This window comes from Belonocnema kinseyi, chromosome 9, assembly GCF_010883055.1.
Source record: "Belonocnema kinseyi isolate 2016_QV_RU_SX_M_011 chromosome 9, B_treatae_v1, whole genome shotgun sequence".
NCBI classification, from domain to species: Eukaryota; Metazoa; Arthropoda; class Insecta; order Hymenoptera; family Cynipidae; genus Belonocnema; species Belonocnema kinseyi.
The window spans coordinates 21,128,492-21,146,704 of NC_046665.1; the positions used below are offsets into that span (position 1 = coordinate 21,128,492).

Consider the following 18,213-nt stretch of genomic DNA (forward strand, 5'->3'; position numbering starts at 1 on the left):
AGATGCCTAAATTGCGAAAAAAGTTAAATAAACAATTGATTTATTGAAAAAATTGTTTAAACAATTTTTTTTGTTATAAATAATAAAATAGGATGAAAGCGTTTAAAAAGCAGAAAGGAAGTTGCAGGCGTTTGAAACTACCCCTGCAGGCATTGGGGTTGAAAATTCAACCCCCCCTCACTTGGAGAGGGTTGGTAATCCTGGTCTATAAGTTTGTGGATTAACTACTGTTGGGTAGGCGAACATATTCCCAGAATTTAGAGACAATCGAAAAACATGACTTTTTGAGTTGGGGCAGTTGAGGAATAATGCCCCTTACATAGTATCATGTCAGTGTTGTATCGTTGAAGCTTTTCTCCATGACTCCCTCCCTTCATCGATACTGCACGGTGTCTAATTTTCATTTATATAATATTAATTTACATCAAAGATCACATTCCTTTTTACATCTTATTTTATATGGTTCTAAAATCTTCTAAATTCAATCTTTGAGTGCTTTAGAATTCTTCATTAATAGTTCAGTGTCTTTTCTTCTAATGTTCTCGTTTATTCTTCAGCCTCAAATCTTGTATTTTCTTCTAGTATTGCTCTTTCCTTAATCATCTTCTTATCTTCTAGTTATCTGTCAAAATAAAAATATAATTTAGATATATGATACTTTTCTATTTATTCTAAATATATCTATGCCATTTTGCTGGAAGTGGTTTCATCAGAATGTCCTCTAAATTCTTCTTTGATGGAATTAATTTTACTCTACTTATACCTTTATCTATGCTTGTATGTATTATTATTTTTTCATATAATCTCCTGTGTGTATCTGCCATATTCTATTTTTTCCGTTCTGTCTCTAATCTCTAAATTTTCGTTTCTTTTTTTATTGCATCATTGAAATTATAAGTTTCTGACATCCATGTTTTGCATACAGTCTCCAGCTAACTTATTTTTACATCATACATCTATTGGGTAGTTTTTTTAACCTAAAATATCTCTAGCTGATTTGTCTAACGATGTTAACCATGTAACACCTAAAAATCAGGGTATACTTTGTGATTTTTTTTTTATAAAGAATTTAAGGAATCTTTTCAAAACTTGTATGGTTTATTAATGCACTTTTGAACTAAGAAATAAATGTTTGCAGCCATAAATATGCATAAAATTTTTAATTATAAGGGCAGATGTTGAATATGTTCATCCGGGACATGTGAAATTACCCGCACTCTAGTTTCTCATAGATTCCTCTGAAACGCAAAAACAAAAAAGTTTCTTGAAGTTTATGTGCATGGCTTCTGTGCGAACCAAAAAAAAAGATAAAAGTAATTATTTTTGACAAAATGGCGCCTGTTTAACAAAAAATTGATTTTTACCTAACAATTTACATGAAATTGTGTAACAAATGATTGTTTAAACAATTTATTCAGTTCAGAGAGGTTCACGCAGAAGCAAATCATTTAAACTATATGTGTATGCAAGGAGAACCTAATCGGTGAATACTTTTTGAGTTATCTTCCGGGCAATTATGAAAAATATGAAACCGAGAAAAACGCGTTTAAAGATTTATACGTTGAAAAAGGGCATCATCGGCAGGCTAGAGCGTGGCGCGCGGGGCGTCTTTTAGGGGGTTAAAGAATGCACCTACGACTCTTAAACTTTAACCGCATGTTTTTGGGATGACAAGCTTCCATTTAAGCAAAAAAAATCGATTTTTTGAAGCCGTTACGTGGGTCACCCCCCTTAAACCTCCTTCTACCGTTCCTCTTAAATATCTAAATATTCTTTTTGTATAAATCCAGTTTTCTTCTGTTGAATTAACTTATTTGCTTTCTTCATAAATTACTCTTTGTGTAATATGTGGCCTGCTTGCATTTCATAAATGCATCAAACTCCCGTTTTATTCTCTCAATGATACCTTTTTTATGTTTATCTCCTCTATTTCACGCCCCTTTCTAATTACTTTGTTTTAACTTGCTTGGTTATCATTGATGTGTTTTGTGCTTTGCTATCTTTCATTTTTAATTTCTCTCATATTTTCTTAATGCAATCTATTTGTTGTATTTTCCTTATCGCGTTTCATTTATCCCTCTGGATATATATTCCTAAGAAATCTCATCTAAATCATCTAAATCTCATCTAAATATAATACTAAAATTGCCACCTTTTTTATTTATCCATGTGAACAAACATGTTTCATGTAAATCATTTTCTAATCCTAATTTTAATACTTATTCTGAAAATGCTCTATTCCACTAATTTTCAATCCGTAGAATGCCTTCACTAATTTACATAATTTACACTTTCTTGTTACCTTACTACACTCTAAGCCTCCTTGTTTCTCCATATATCTTTCTTTATCTAATTTACCATTCAAATAAGCTATTTTTCGTTTAATTGTCTTGCGTTTAAATCATATTTGTTTATTATTGCTAATATTAATCTAACTATAGGTAATATCATTACTAGAGCATTAATTTCGTTCAACTCACATTTATTTTTTTCTTTGCAACCTCTAATTACTAGTCTAGCTTTGAATTTTGCCTATGCATTTTCCTCTATTTTTTTTCAAATACCTATTTTGAATCTATGATATTTATTCTATTTCCATCTTTCGTTATTTTTAGTCGTTGTATTGAATTCCAAACTTTGTTTTCCTTCATCGATCTAAATTCTTCTCCAATTGCTTCATTCGACTCTAATTTGTTTTTACTCGTAATCACTTCTTGATAAATTACAGATTCCTTATTTATTATGGCTTTTAACTCGTGCTTTAATTCATATTTTTATCATTCTTTTTTAATCTCTAATTGCCTATCTGTTTGATAATGAATGTCCTTTTATTTTCTATCTGTTTCATCTATACATTCTACTTTATTTTTAGCCTTTTTCTTTTCCCACGATTACTTTTCTTTCTGTCGACATTTGCTTTTTGACTTCTGTTTCTGTTCGCTCGTCTAATTCTAGTCTTTGCTTTCGCGGCATTCTACTTTATTTAGCCTTTTTCTTTTCCCATGATTACTTTTCTTTCTGTAGACATTCGCTTTTTCACTTCTGTTTCTGTTTGCTCATTTAATTCTAGTCTTTGCTTTCGCGGCTTTCCTCTTTTCCTATTAATTTTTATTTCTTCTGTTTTCGTCTTTGATTATTATCTTCACTTCTAAATACTTTCATCCAATTTTATTTCTCTGCTTTTGCTTCCCGATCTGATTTTTACCTTTTAAGACTTTTTCTAAGAGTTAATTTTTTAATAAATCCAACATGTCTTGAATCTAAAAACTTTACTGTAGTTGGATGCCTCAGAATGTATTTTCTTATAGTGTTCTCAATGTTCTATTGAATCTTTCTGCTGTGATATTTAATTATGCTCTCTAAATATAATTTAGTGAAAAATTCACTGATTGAAATAGTAGTTAGACATTTCACTGATTAATCAGTGATTTCTGACTTATACACTAATCAGTTCAGTAACACCAGAGTAAATCATGTGGAGCATAACCTCTACATCCACGTTTTGAGACCCCCTGAAATCGAAAAACAGGTTTTTACGAATAAGTGTGTGTTTGTGTGTGTGCGCGTGTTTCTGTAGATTTTTAGTTTTGTAGCACGAAAACTCTCGTTAGCCAGTCAAATCAACATTTGAAGCCAAATAATGCACGACATGAAAAAACGTCAAGAAAAGAAAAATGTTTCTTTTTGAATACCCTACAAGATTATCATAACAAATTTTTGAATTTCCTTGAAAAATCGAAAATTCAAATTTTGACAGCATAACAAAATAATAGAGAATCACAAATTGCATTTTTTCATTCACCTATGTCACAGTATTTCAAAAATTCTCAATGGTATAAATGTATGTGTGACGTTTGATATCAATGTATGTTATGAATTTTAATAATATACATTTATGGAAAAGAGATACACTTTCAGAGACAAATTCGAGTGCGACCTATAGTTTAAAAAATCTGTGCACAAGTGTGGAGAATATACAAAGACTGAGCGCGCCCTAACGCTAGTACTATAACATTGTGTCACTATGTTTTGTGAATTTATTATTTTATGTTTCTAATGGATTACTCATACACATGTCCATCACTGTGTATATTTCTCATATTTTGTCTACTTCTAATATCTTCCTATTGATGACCGCTTTATACAAATCATTTTCCTTTTTTGAGTTATTGTAATCTCTATCTAAATGTTCATCTTTTTCTGAACAACCTTTATCTTCCCTCCCAATCTCAGACACATCTTTTTCTAACTCCGAATCATTTAGAATCACATTCTACTCCCTCCAAAGTCAACATTCTAATTATAATACCATGTGCCTGTGAACCATGTGCCTTCTGAAATGATTAAGTAAAGAAATAGTTCCTCCTTTCCATCTATTTTAATATCCGCTGATTTATTTTTATTGTAACTTTTTATTATCTCTCTTATACATTTGTAAGGTCACTCAAAAATAAGCTCTTATTTATAAAATGTTCTGTTGTCCCTGAATTGGTAATTAAATTAAATATCCGATTCTAATTTTTTTTTCGAATTATCTTCATTTCTTAGGTTATCAATTCTAAATGCAGCTTAATCTTCTACATTATTCCCGAAGTTATTTGGTTGGAATCCTTTATTGCCTTCTAATTTTATTTGATTGATATTGTTTTTATTTTTGTCTTCTAAATAATGTTTATGACCTTTTGTTCTACTCTCTCTGAAATCTTATTTTTCTGTACTCTATTTCTAAGAACGCCTTTCAAATTTCCTTAAAAATAATCCCTAGCGCTATCTCTAGACCTATGTCCTTATTGATTACACCTAAGACACCTCTGTAAAAATAATTTTATTTTTTCCAAATACATTTCTCTAATTTTTTATTGTCTCCTGATTAAATCTGTTTAACACATTTGAAGTACTACCCTGGAAACAGCTTATACTTTTTGGCTCTTTATCTGCAAAATTTAATTTTGGTAATTTTGATCTAGATGATTTGTAATGATATTTTTAACTAGGATTTTGAGTATTTTCATTTATGACATCTAAAATATTATTTAACATCAATACTGATTCGAAATAATTTATCCATAAATTTAAATAAGATTTTTAATTTTTTTTATAATTTCGTTGCATATATATTTTCGTCGCAATTTTCTAGGTATCTAAAAATGGTTTTAATTCATTGCAACTTTCTATGTCATCTCAAACTTCTAAATTTTTTAATGTTAGTCTATTTATATTATATTTATATTGTTTCTAAAACCCATTAAAATCTTTGCTGTTATCTCTAAAGTGTTCATTAACATTACACGCGTTGTTGCACTTAGCATGCTGTTGTTGGAGTTTTGTGTTTTTTCTATTCTATATTTTGTTCTTAATAATCATTATTTTTTATTTACATCATGTATAGTTCATTTAAATAGTCGGTCTGCGTCAGATCTCACGCGCTGCAAATGTGAAGACAAGCAGATCGGGTGGCCGTATTTACGTACTAAGGGATCATCCATATATTACGTAACACTTTTTTCTTTTGTTTATATCGTTGTGTCTTTCTCAACTTCACATCAATTTCATGCTCGTCTTTATTCAAACAAAAGAAAAACGTGTTACGTAATTTATGGACGGTCTCAAGCCAAGGATATCTTTCAACCTAACCATTATCTTTTCAATTAAAAAAAAATCATTTCAATTAAAGAAACTTATATACTAATGTATATTTATCCTTAATATTGTCAGTGTGACTCGTGTCGGTCAGATCCCACGCACAGCAGATAGGAAGATAATCAAGAACGAGTAACTGTGCATATGCACTATAATTAAGCGTTTTATCAAAACTGGCCAATCTACTATTTAAAGGCACTTTATACATTATATGTGTTCTGTATGTTTGATATATTCTTTTGTATCTTGCCATTTCGTGAATGTTAGCTCATGATATTTTTTTCAATTCAATATGAATAGTCGATTTCGGCCCGCTCCGGCGCCGGCACACGTACCCCATCTCTGTCAGACCTCACGCACAACAGATGAGAAGACAAGGAGGATGGGCGGCCGTGCACGTGCACCGTGCCAGAAGCGCGCCAAATTTGACCGCTCAACTAATAGATTTATCTCGTATTTATATATAAATATATATACATACACATTATTTCATTTCTATAGTTTTTTGTTTATACTGTTTCTTTGCATTGTCGGAAGAAACCTCTTATCTCTAACGTGCACTTGAATTATTGGTTCTATGTTTCCACATAGAAGCCTCTAAAATCTCAAGCGTCTATTGTATATAGTTCTGTTGTTTCGTAATTTTTACAAATAAATCTCTGAACACTCAATTCTCTTTTGTATATAAAAATCTTGTTTCGTTGTTTCTCACGGAAACGTCTAAACCCTTCAGCCTCTCTTGTATAAAAATATTTTTCCATTGTTTTCACCAAGAAGCCTCTAAGCTCTCTACACGGACAAACCTTTTGTTGCAATATTTGCTAAAATCAGACTAGATTTTAGTATTTTTAGTTTGCAATGGAGGGACATAGCGGAACTTTTGTAATGTTTACAAAACATTGAGTCTTCATGTTTCTTTCTTCTAAGATTTGTCTTTGTGTCCTAGTGGATTTCGTCTAGTTCAGCCTTTCACTTCTAGCTGCTGAGGTGTGTCTTTGGACTTTGCTCATACTCCGTTGGTTCTTTTTTTTTCTCAATTTCATTTAACACGTTCACATTCACTTTTTATTATTTTGATTTTACTAGCAGCAGAATTGCATGCACTGACCCCATAACCTGTGAGATATTTCTCTGATCAGGGGCTCGGGTATACCGAAATTAATAGCCACTTATTCAATCACATAAAGTATTTTTTCATTCAACGCTTTCGACTTCCATACACTACGTCACACAAAGTGCTCAATACCATGGTTGATATGTAGGACTTTTCTGATGACGCGCTAATTACCTACTTCTATATGATGTATCTCTAACATATAATCTACATGAAATTACGAAGAAGATTTGATGCGTTTTCTTTATGGATATACAAATAATGTTTTTTTTTAACATTGTGCTAATTCCCTACTTCTATATGGTTTTATATGTATTGTCCTGACATGTAATCTATATGAAATTGCAAACAGAATTTTAATTGCTTTCTATATGGATTTTATAAGTAGCACCTTTCTGACGACGCACTCATTACCTACTTCTATATGGATCTATATGGGCAAAAAGGGAAAGGAGAAGGGGGAAAGAGAAAAATTAACCCTTTTATTCTCCTATTCCTCTTTAGCGTTTCCGCGTCCCCTTTATACCATTTACCCTTTCCCCTTATCTTTATTTCCCCGTTCCCTCAACTTTTTTCCTATTATCCACGTTCTCTTTTTATTTTCCCCATTTTCGCCTTTTCCTTTCCCCTTTCTTCCTTCCCAATTTCTCATGTTTTCCTTCATTTGTCCTTTCCCCCATGCCATTTTGCTGTTTCTTTTTCCCGTTTAACCTTTCCCTTTTAAGCTTTCCCTTTTCATCCTTTCCTCGTTCCTTTCAACCTTTTTTCTCTTTTCCCCATTTCCCTCTTTCCCCTTTTCTTTTCCTCTTTTAATTTTCACCCTTTCCTCTTTCGCATTTTTCCTTTTGAAAAAACGGAAAGGGGCAAATGGAAAAATGAGTAAATGGGTGAAGGGAACGTGAACAGGTTGGAAAGGGAAAGATTAAAAGGCGAAGGGGAAAGGGGAACTGAAAAAGGGAATAATGAGAAGGAAAAAGGAAGGAGAAAATGAGACATCGGAAGGGGTGCAAAGAGAGAGGAAAAGGGGAAAGGGAAAAATAAAAGGGAGAAGAAAATAGGAAAAAGAATAAGGGTAAAGAGAACGAGGAAATAGAGGAAGGGGAAAGGCGAAGGTGTGAAAAGGGAAAGGGGAAACGATTAAGGATAATGGGTAAATAAAAAAATAAGTAAAGGGAAAGGGGAGAAGAAAAAGGGAAAGGGTGAAATGAAGAAAGGAGAGAAAGGTTGAAGGGAACGGGGAAAAGATGAAAGCGGAAAGGTTAAAAGGGGAAAGCGAAATTGTTAAAGGGAATGGAGGGAAAGTAAAAGAGGAGGAAAAATGAGAAACAGGAAAGGGTGAATAGGGAAAGAAAATGGCGGAAATAGGAAAAAATAAAAGGGGGACGGGAAGAACATGAAAAAGGGTGAAGAGTACGGGGAAATAAAGACATGGTAAATGGTTGAAAGGGAAAAGGGAAATGGTAAAGAGCAATCGAGAAAAAGAAAGGGTTAATAGGGGAAAGGAAAACGGTGTATTGGATTGGGAAAGGGGTAAGAAAAATTCAAAGGGAATGAGAAAGGGGTAAAGGGAAAGGAAAATAAAAAAAATGAAGTTCCATGACATGCATTTAGTATTATTGTTTGGCCCTGGACGTACAGATATCTTGTATATCCCCTACCTAACCTCAAATACCTAATCGACGCGTCCGGCCGCAGGGGCCATTTTATTTCTGGCTTGCGTTTGCCTTCGCGTTCCGTGCGTTTCTGGATGGGAGTTTTGCGACGCGAACGGAAGAACGACGGAATATTTCCGAGCCGATGTATATTAAAAAAACATGTACCCATATTTAATTTATGCTATTCGGATACGCGCAGATGCGCGGAACAAAAGAAATGTGCTTGTGGATGATTTAACAAATTTTGACCCTGATAATAAGAAATCAAAATATTTCAATGAAAGTGTTTCGATGGAAGCTGGGTGGAGACATACATCTTTCTCGTAAATGGTAAATACATAGCCATAATTCGCAGTGTAATTATAATATAATTGCTGTATCCATATATCTATTTTAATAGCAAAGCGTGGACATTTTCGAACATAATGTAACTATCTCATTTTTAGTTGAAAAATGAAATTTTGGTTTAGCTGAGAATGCAACAATTTCATAGAAAATGAAACTTCTCGTGGGAACAACAATGACAACACCAAACATAGTTGTAGTAAGTTCGGTTTAAAACAACAGAACGCGCAGGGCTCCCGACAGTGGGTCGGCCAACAATGCCGATCGACCTAGAGCTGGGGGAGCCATTGAAAATGGATTCAACACGATGGATCGGCGGGATCTCGCAACCTTTGGGTGGAAGGAGCGACTGAATCACGACTTGCTAGAGTGCTACGATGCGAGTGTGGCCCCTGAACGGGGTTAAATAGCATGGCTGCATGCTCTGTGGTGCGAGAAAAACCTGGAGCTATCGCACTTTTCGCAGCAACGTCTGCGACACCATGCTGAACTACTCCGAAAAAGGGGCTATGTAAGCGGAACGCCTACTCTACCACAGCTGGAACAAGCCGGCAACAGAAAAAGAGAGGCGACACTAAGACCAACCGCGGGCAGGCATCCAATAGGGGAAGAGCGATGCTTTATGACCCGGAGAAACATAACACCAAGGTTTCTCTTAAGCCTAAAGATCTGGCTGAAATGGATGACGAGCTTCGTGGACATTTTACCGGAGAATCCGACCTCCAGGCTATCAATTATTGTGTCTATAATGCAGCGAGAGCTTTAGCCGATGCGAACCGTAAAATAAAGACAACGGTTAATCATAAGACCAAAAGACGAATGCATCGACTTGCCATAAAGACCATCAGGCAGCATATTGTTGAGAGAATATGGCTATTATCTGACGCTAAGAGAAGTCTAGAGCGGAGGGAGAGGTGGGTCAGAGAACATCAAGAGCTTCTCTCTGATCCATCTCGACTCTTCCAAGACCCTCCAGTTACTGTCAAACACCCAACCAAACCAGAGGAGGTCGAAGTATTTTGGAAAGAAGTCTACGAAGTGCAACATAGACTGGACGAAGCCTCAGAAAATATAAATAGCTTCAAGGAGTTATGTGATGCCCTCATAAAACCTGATAAAGAATGCCCACCCATCACTACCGAGGAGGTGAAAAAAGTATTAAGAGGGATGAAGAACTATTCCGCACCGGGACCAGATTTTATTAAAACCTTCAGGTGGAAGAAGTTTTCTTCATCCCATCAGCATTTGGCCCGTATTTTCACCTTATATTTAAAGTCGGAAGAGCTGATTCCGGAGTGGTTGGTAGAAGAGCGTACAATACTCCTGCCGCAAATAGACAACTTAGCTGACCCGAAGAATTACAGGCCAATCACTTGTCTGAACACACTTTATAAGATATTCACAGCTATCCTGAATGATAGGATTGTTCGGGCAATTGAACCTGTGTGGCAAGAAATGTATGAACAACGTGGCTCAAAGAAAGGCGTAGCCGGATGTCGGGAGAACCTGCTCATCGATAGATGTGTTTGCAAAGATGCAGCATTCTACCAGCGTGACCTATCGATGGCCTGGAATCATTATCGGAAAGCTTTCGATTCTACATCCCATAGACCTATTATCTGTCTTTTGGAAATCTTAAAGGTTCATCCGCAAATAGTTGGGTGCATAGAGAGATTGATGCCGCTTTGAAAAACCAGATTTACTGTCTCATCTGAAAAAAATCGTGTGACAACTAACAAGGTCACCTTTCAGAGAGGTGTCTTTCAGGGCGACACCATGAGCCCACTCCTCTTTTGCCTTACATTATTGCCACTATCTCTAGCACTTCGCCTTTCCGACGGTTACTTGTGCGGCAAACCTGCAGATCGAAAGTACACGGTCACTCATGTATTTTACATGGACGATCTTAAGATCTATGCTAAAAACAGAGAGCAACTGCATCTAGCTCTGGGGATTGTCGAACGATATACTACGGAAATTGGAATAGAATTTGGGTTAGACAAATGCGCCAAGGTTTATTTGAAGCGAGGAAAACTTAATGGCATCCCTGAATATTCTGAGCTCGTTGATAGAAGCGCTATACGACACTTTTGCGCTGGAGAGACTTATGCATACCTAGGCGTGCCACAGAGCCGCATTCAGGATGTGACATCTATAAAGGATACTCTTCGAAACAGATACAAACGTCTCATCCGACAGATTTGGTCTTCCGAACTGTCGGCGAGGAACAAAGTCTCTGCAACGAACATGCTTGCCGTCCCGGTACTAATCTATTCATTTGGAGTAGTTCCATGGACGAAGAACGAGCTCAGATCTCTTGATATCGGGAAAAGAAAGGTTATGCACATGAACAAAAGCATGCATCTTAAATCTTCCGTTCCGCGACTGTACATCTCACGCCGTCAAGGGGGTCGCGGAATATTGAGTCTGGAATGTCTTCACAACAGGATTATTCTGGATACAGCACATAGAGTTGCAAATGGAAGAGACCCTCATCTTAAAATGGTCAGGAATCACGAAGAAAGGGGCAAAGGAGCGTTTCTGTACAAAGCAGCGGGGGAGGCTGCTGAAGCACTCGGACTTGACTTCAGTATTAGGGGTCAGCAAAATGCAGCAAATCTTATCTATCTCGAGTGCTCACTCCTGAAAGCCCGGATTAAGAAAGCACAAGAGAAAAACTTTCGTGAACAGCTCCTCGATAAATGATGCACGGTATCTTCCACAGAAATGTGAAGGATCAGTCAATGTCTTGTGAGCTAACGTTTGCTTTCCTTAAATCGCCCGGATTGAAGTCTGGTACTAAGGGTTTCATTTTTGCATGCCAAGACGGTATCATTTCCACCTTAACATACCGTCGCCACATTTTAAGCCAAGACATTCCCGATGATAGCTGCAGTGCGTGCCATGCATACCCCGAGCATTTAGCTCACATACTATCTAGTTGTCAAACTCACGCGGGAACGACCTACATTCAAAAGCACAATGCGGCACTAAGAGTGCTTTATTACCATCTCTGTCTCTCCTACGGCATTAACCTTAATATCGCTCCTCTAAATGCTCCTAGGGAAATTGAGTCAATTGTCGAGAATGGGAAGTGCCGCATATACTGGAACTTTATATTCTCGACAATTGTTTCTGTTGCTCACTCGAGGCCTGACATGGTTCTTCTTGACTTCGAGAAGCGAACCATGTTTGTTATCGAATTTTCGGCACCAGCTGACAAAAGCATCATAACCAAGGAGAATGAAAAGAAATAGAGGTATCGAGACCTTATAAGGGAGTTGCAACGATTCTACCCGGAATATTCTGTTAAATTGGTCGTCCTTATCATCGGCGCTGTTGGAGGTGCCAATCTTTCACTTGCTAATGGCCTAAAAAGCGTCCCTGCGTGTCAACAATATGCTAGAACACTTTCGGGAAAAATGCAGAAGGCGGTTGTCCTTGGGTCGCTCCGTGTTCTTAGGGTGTACGAGGATTTTGCTGGAATGTCGTATTGATTCTTTTACAGACTGTAACCAACTATGTCACGGTCGTGAGGCGTGGTTGTGGCTGAAATTTTACCACGATTTAGCTGGAAGCGGGTGCAATTTTCCAGATTAGCACCCGCTCCCGGCGAAATCCTGCGGTTGTCTTTATGACAAATTTTTAATTATATATATAAATGATTAGAAATTCGTCTTTTTTGGTGCAAAATTTACTTTTTTGTTGAAAAGGTATATTTTAGGGCTGAGTGTTTAACCAGTTTGCAGATAATTCGTCCGCTTGGTTTCAATTCTGAATATTTTTGTTGCAAATTGTATAGAGTTCCTGTATTTTGGTAGCCCATTATAATCTTCTTGCTAGTTGCTAGTTCCCAAGATACTTGTCGTCACACAATGACAACACCTCATTATGACGAAAATGTAAGCAAATGCATGTGAAGATAATGAATGTGGTGTGATGCAAATATGTCAACATCAAAAAATGTTCAGCAAAATCAATTAAAATACCTGAATATAAATAGTCGTAAATAAAAATAGACTGCATGTATGCCAGGATTTTCTTGAAGGTGGCCATTGAACTATTTTTTAATGAATAATCTTAACTATTTAAATTATATTTGTTTTACTTGAATTATTAATTTTCTATCGGAATTATCGTTCTTTTATCGGTTAATTCTTATTCATAATCGCTACTGAATGGGCCCGAGAAAAAAATTACGTGGCCGATTAAAAGAATTAGTTTCTCACCTATAGGCGGCTATCTGGAATTCCAGTGACAGATACACAATTAAGAAGACCTCAAAACCCAGCCAAATGCAGGTGAATGGATTTTTGTTTCCTAGGTGGATCCTCTTAATTATCCATATCCATACACTGTTGCCGGATGCTCGAACGTAAATTATACGCCATCTAACATTACAACAACAAAAAATTATATTGACACAAACAATATTAAAAACACCTTGAAACATCATGTACTTACCTTCTCTGCAATACAGGACAAAAACTATAAACACAAATTTTGGAGCACAAAAAACATTTACGATCACCTAGTAAGACGAACGTGGGGGAGAGAGGGCACCTCTGTTCTAACGCCAGATGGTGCTGAAAGTCCTATTTTGAAACTTAAAAACAAGTAAAATTACGATTGTAAAATTGACCATCGCGAACGAACCCAGAGTGCCAGCTAAGGGTTAATGTAAATTTCCACTTATTAAGACAAATTAAATATTGCTGGACTCACCAAAAACCACAGATTTTTAATATAATCTTTCTAAATTACTCATTGAAAAATTAGAAGAATTTAAATTGCAATATTATCTGACTAATAGTAGAAGGAAGACTACTAGTTCGATAACTTGCAAGATTGGAAATGGTTGAAAAAAATTAAACTGTTTGAAAGTAATTTTTAAATCCAATTTTAATGCGCTGCATTACCTTCGTAATATTGTAACGAAAATTTAAAAAGAAGATTGAAAAACAATGGATCATTATCTTCCATCTCAGTTAATTTTTATAAATTTATTTTCTTTAAAATCTATTTTTTATTTATTAGATCAATTATGTGGGATACGAAAACAAAATATCAGACGAATGTTTTCCTTATATAGGTTCTTTAACAGAGAGAGAAAACAAAATGTAAAAAATATAATAAATGTTGGTTACAATCGGGTACAAATAATCTTTCTTGCAAAACTTGTTTGTTTTTTTATGTTAATTATAGGTCAGATGCAAAAATGCGCAAAAGAAATTTCATGCGTATTATCATAATCTAATTAGTTATAACTATAAATCTACAAAATATCTATCAGCATTGTATAAAATTAGATTATCATAATATGCTTTTTCTGCGTTTTTGTCAAAACTATCATACGCCCACAAAATTGTACACAATAAAAATGGTTGATTTAAAAAACACCTAATAATCTCAAAAACATTTTTTTTTCAAATTTTAAACATTTTAGGAGATGCAGCATGATTTGTAAAAGAATGTCATTATCAATATCGAGAGAACGACCATAAATTCGCCAGAGGACCTTATACTGACGGATTCAGGAGACCATTCTGAACATTATTCACCAAAAAAACTCCGGGGACCTATTACCGCGGATCAAACAATTCTTGTCGCCCCGACTATAAGAAGCCATATAGTAAGATAACATTAAATTACAAAAAATATTGTTAAAATAAATGATTTTGTAAGTTTTAAAATGTTCTTTTTTAATATTGTGATCAGTAATATTATTTTGATTCTTACTATCATATAAAAAGGTTTTTTCACGCGCACTACCTTAAGCTACTTAACTCGCTAGACATATTTGTGTTCTTACTTGTTGAAAATTGATACAATTTCTATTTGAAATAGTATAGTTTAACCCTCCGTGGTGCAGGTGGGTCTTTTAGAGCACAGTGCCTTTTTGTATTTCAAATATTTTGAAAGTGGAGAGAAAGCCGGTTACAGATCCCGACCCTCAAAAATTGTAAGGGGCCAAGCGTCCTAGTGTGTAAAGGCCCTCAATGTCAGCTAGTTTTTGTGCATCTAGCAACGAGGAGAAATCGACCTCTGTGCTATGAAATACGCACCTGGACCACGGAGTTAGTGTTTTGATCAATTTGGAAACCTCATTTTATCGCCTTTCTTCGTTATTCTTTGTAAATTTATGTACAAGAAATAAAGAAATTGCATTATTAGATCAATATTTTGTATTATAACATTTTTAAACTGAAAAAAACTGTTCTTTCTTAGTAATTTTACTTATCTGAAACTGCGTGAAATTCCTCAATTTTCAGTCGTCAAAATAACTATACTTTTTCTGAGGAGCGACTTAGGAGTTATTTTTTTTAATTTCTATCTGATTTCTATAAGCGTGTGAAGTGCTTTTTCATAAAATTTAATTTTAAATGAATTATGATTTTTTTGTGATTTTACATTTTTTAGGACTTTTGTTTAAATAATGAATTGTTTAAAATATATAAAGTTGCCAAAAACAAAATAGTTTTTTTAATCCATTGTATGGACCCAGAAAAATAACTGAATTTTGCCACCTTTTAATAATAAAAATAACGTTTACAAAAATTACAAATTTTTCTCGCAGAAAATTGTTTATTTCTCAGTTCGAATCCTGCTGCACAGAATGATTTACATTTGATTAATTTGCAAATTGAATCTCTCTGAGTGCACTATCTCGAAATTCAAGAATAAATCTTTACTAATACGGGTCGGTGATTTTAAAATGTCTCTAAAGGTTTGCAGGTTTTGATATTTTCAATGAGACATTTACATTTCACGATCAAGATATTCGAATCACAATTTTCTTTTTACTAATAGCAAACTTTTATATGATATTAAAATAGATTATAACATTATTATAATTTACGTCAAGACAAGATTTGCAAATAATTAAATAAATAATTTTAAAAAAAATTTCCAAATTATTATTAATTCTTGAAGTATCAAAATAAATAGGTTTAGTGGATATTCAACAAGAGCAAGTTCACAGCGGCATCCTTTTATTACTCATACGAGTTTCCTCCTGCGAGACCACGTTTATTATTCCAAGAAGAAATTGATTATATATTTTAATGGCACTAATATTATTGCATTCACCAATCGCTCGGACATGTCAGTAACTTTAATCCCGATTTATCAAATCTTAGTATCGAGGGGTTCACAACTCAACCGATAGAGTGATAAGTGATTTCAGTGATGTATTGTGAATTCAAGTGACTTCACGCCAGTGACTTCAGTGAAGGTGTACATTGTACATCTGACTCACGAAGGAATAATATGGAGACTCAACTGCCAGCGGGAAGCCATCTGAAACTGACAATAGAAACATTACCGTAAATGATACGCACATTACAGGAAGATCTTAGATTTGAGTGCGCAGGTGCGCATTTGTCCTCTTCATATACATGGAAAAGTGTAAGAGTGAGAAAGTTTGTCAAATTGACGTAAGTTAGAGGTTGTGCTCTTTTGTTGATCATCATACGAAAGATACACAAAATAAATATATAAACAGTATTTTCGGTACTTGTTTGAAAAATGTGTGAACAGATTTTGAGAAGGAAACGTATAGGTAAGTACCTTCTAAATTTGTAATATGATAAATAGACTAAAGATTCTCAAGGCTTAATGACAGGTAAAACAATAAAATATATTAGACGTTTATTGTACTTACAGTGAAGGCTTTAAAAAAACGAAGTGTATTTTACTTCTTCGGCGTGTAACTTCGTCCACAACCCGGAACTTGACACCTCATGGCTTAGAACAAATTTCTGACACTTGCATCAAAACAAACAAACAGAACCTCTCAACTTACGTTCGATGTATAGGAAGAGGACAACTGCTTACGGTAATGTTTCTATTGCCAAGTGGGAGAACGGAGTAAGGTCTCCTAATTATTCCTTCGGTGTTTTGACTTCACGAGTTGTTGACCCCTCGCTTAGTAGTCAAATTTGAGTGCCCCACAGATTTTACCACTTTTTTGGACACGTTTCAGCAGAACAAAGACCGGCCAATTGAAAGACACGAGCGTCACCTGCGAGGATTTTCTAAAACCCTTCTTTCTCGTAAATGAGTTCCCCTTGTGAGATTGCACTGGTCAATAAACTCTATCGTTTAACCCCCGACTGATTACAGGGAATGCAGTCTCAGGAGAGGCATCTCTTCCTCTTTTCGGATCTTCTGCTCATAGCTAAGGCACGAAGCGGTGGTAACTTTAAGCTGAAGCAGTCTGTCAGAATGAGCGAACTGTGGCTTACAGCTGGTCACATAGAGGACGTTGCCGAGACAAACAAGTCACAAGAAACAAGCTTTGTTTTTGGCTGGCCAACCACTAACGTTATTGCAACATTTATGTAAGTATTATAATCTAACAGCATTATTATAAAAACACCTCCTTAGAATTTTGTAAGGCCTTGAATAAGTTACTTTTTTTTATTTAATTGATTTTGAAAGTGCAAGGATACAGAAAAATATCATTTTCATTTCCATGATAAAATTGAGGAAAAGTACAATTCTACGCTTTTAAATTGAATAAAATAAAACGATACATATTCAGTTGTCTTTAAACTTTAATATTCAGTAACGAAAGCGAGAGAAATTCTTATTTGAAATGTAACTAAAGGATAATAATTTTTTAACACTTTCAATGAGTTCTTAAAATCGCAAAGTTTAATTTTTAAGATTAAAGATTTTTTAGTGATGTTTTTCCTATTTTTGATGGTGATATATTAAAAATTGCACCTCGAAATTCGCCACTTCTGACGTTTTTTTGATATTCAAACATGAATATCTTGTAGGGAGAAAATGAAATAAATGTAGGATTTTCAGTATGTTATTCAGTTCTTCATTTAAGCACTCTGAAAAATTTGCGTTGGTCTAGAACCTTTTTCTACTGAAATAGCAATATTCAAAATACCAAAATATTACTATTATAAGTTGCATGAAAAATGAATTCAATGAGATAAGTTTTAGCTTCAAAAAATCAAACACTGCGATTTTGATAAAGCTTTGTAAATGTTAAAAAATGTTTTACTTATTTAAAAAGTATAATTTTTGCCCATTATTTCACATTAAAGTTATTTTTGCTCATGTTATATAAAAGTTTAAAGATTGTTAAACACGTTTAATTTAATTTAGTTTTGTTTGAAATAGAAAAATTTGAGTTTATCTCAATTCTGTATCTCTCTACTAAAAAAAAAATTCAAATTTCTGCCATTGAAGCTCGATAAAGTCACGCCGTTGCATACATCGACTTGAAAATGTGTGTACGTGCAGATATTGCACTGGAGATGTTTTCTACAGCAACCCGAATCGCTAATCGCTTTTGCTTATTCAATAATGCGAAAAAATGAAGTGGCCTTAAATGGATGTTTCTGATGATTCACAGTTTTTTTTACCAATCGTCACCAACTTTGGCACACATATTCTTTGGGCTCCCAAACAGATCGTAAGAATATGGGGAACATACGG

At 34.8% G+C, this 18,213-nt stretch overlaps 1 protein-coding gene across 2 annotated transcripts in view; it reads left to right on the forward strand.

The window, feature by feature from the left end:
• LOC117179452 (rho GTPase-activating protein 20-like) overlaps window positions 1-18,213 on the forward strand; it is a 419,532-nt gene that overhangs the window by 365,500 nt on the left and 35,819 nt on the right. For both annotated transcript variants that reach the window (XM_033371276.1, XM_033371277.1), the window contains exon 4: window positions 16,879-17,096. In XM_033371276.1, coding sequence (XP_033227167.1) covers window positions 16,879-17,096 — 218 coding nt within the window. The remainder of the gene's footprint in view (window positions 1-16,878; window positions 17,097-18,213) is intronic.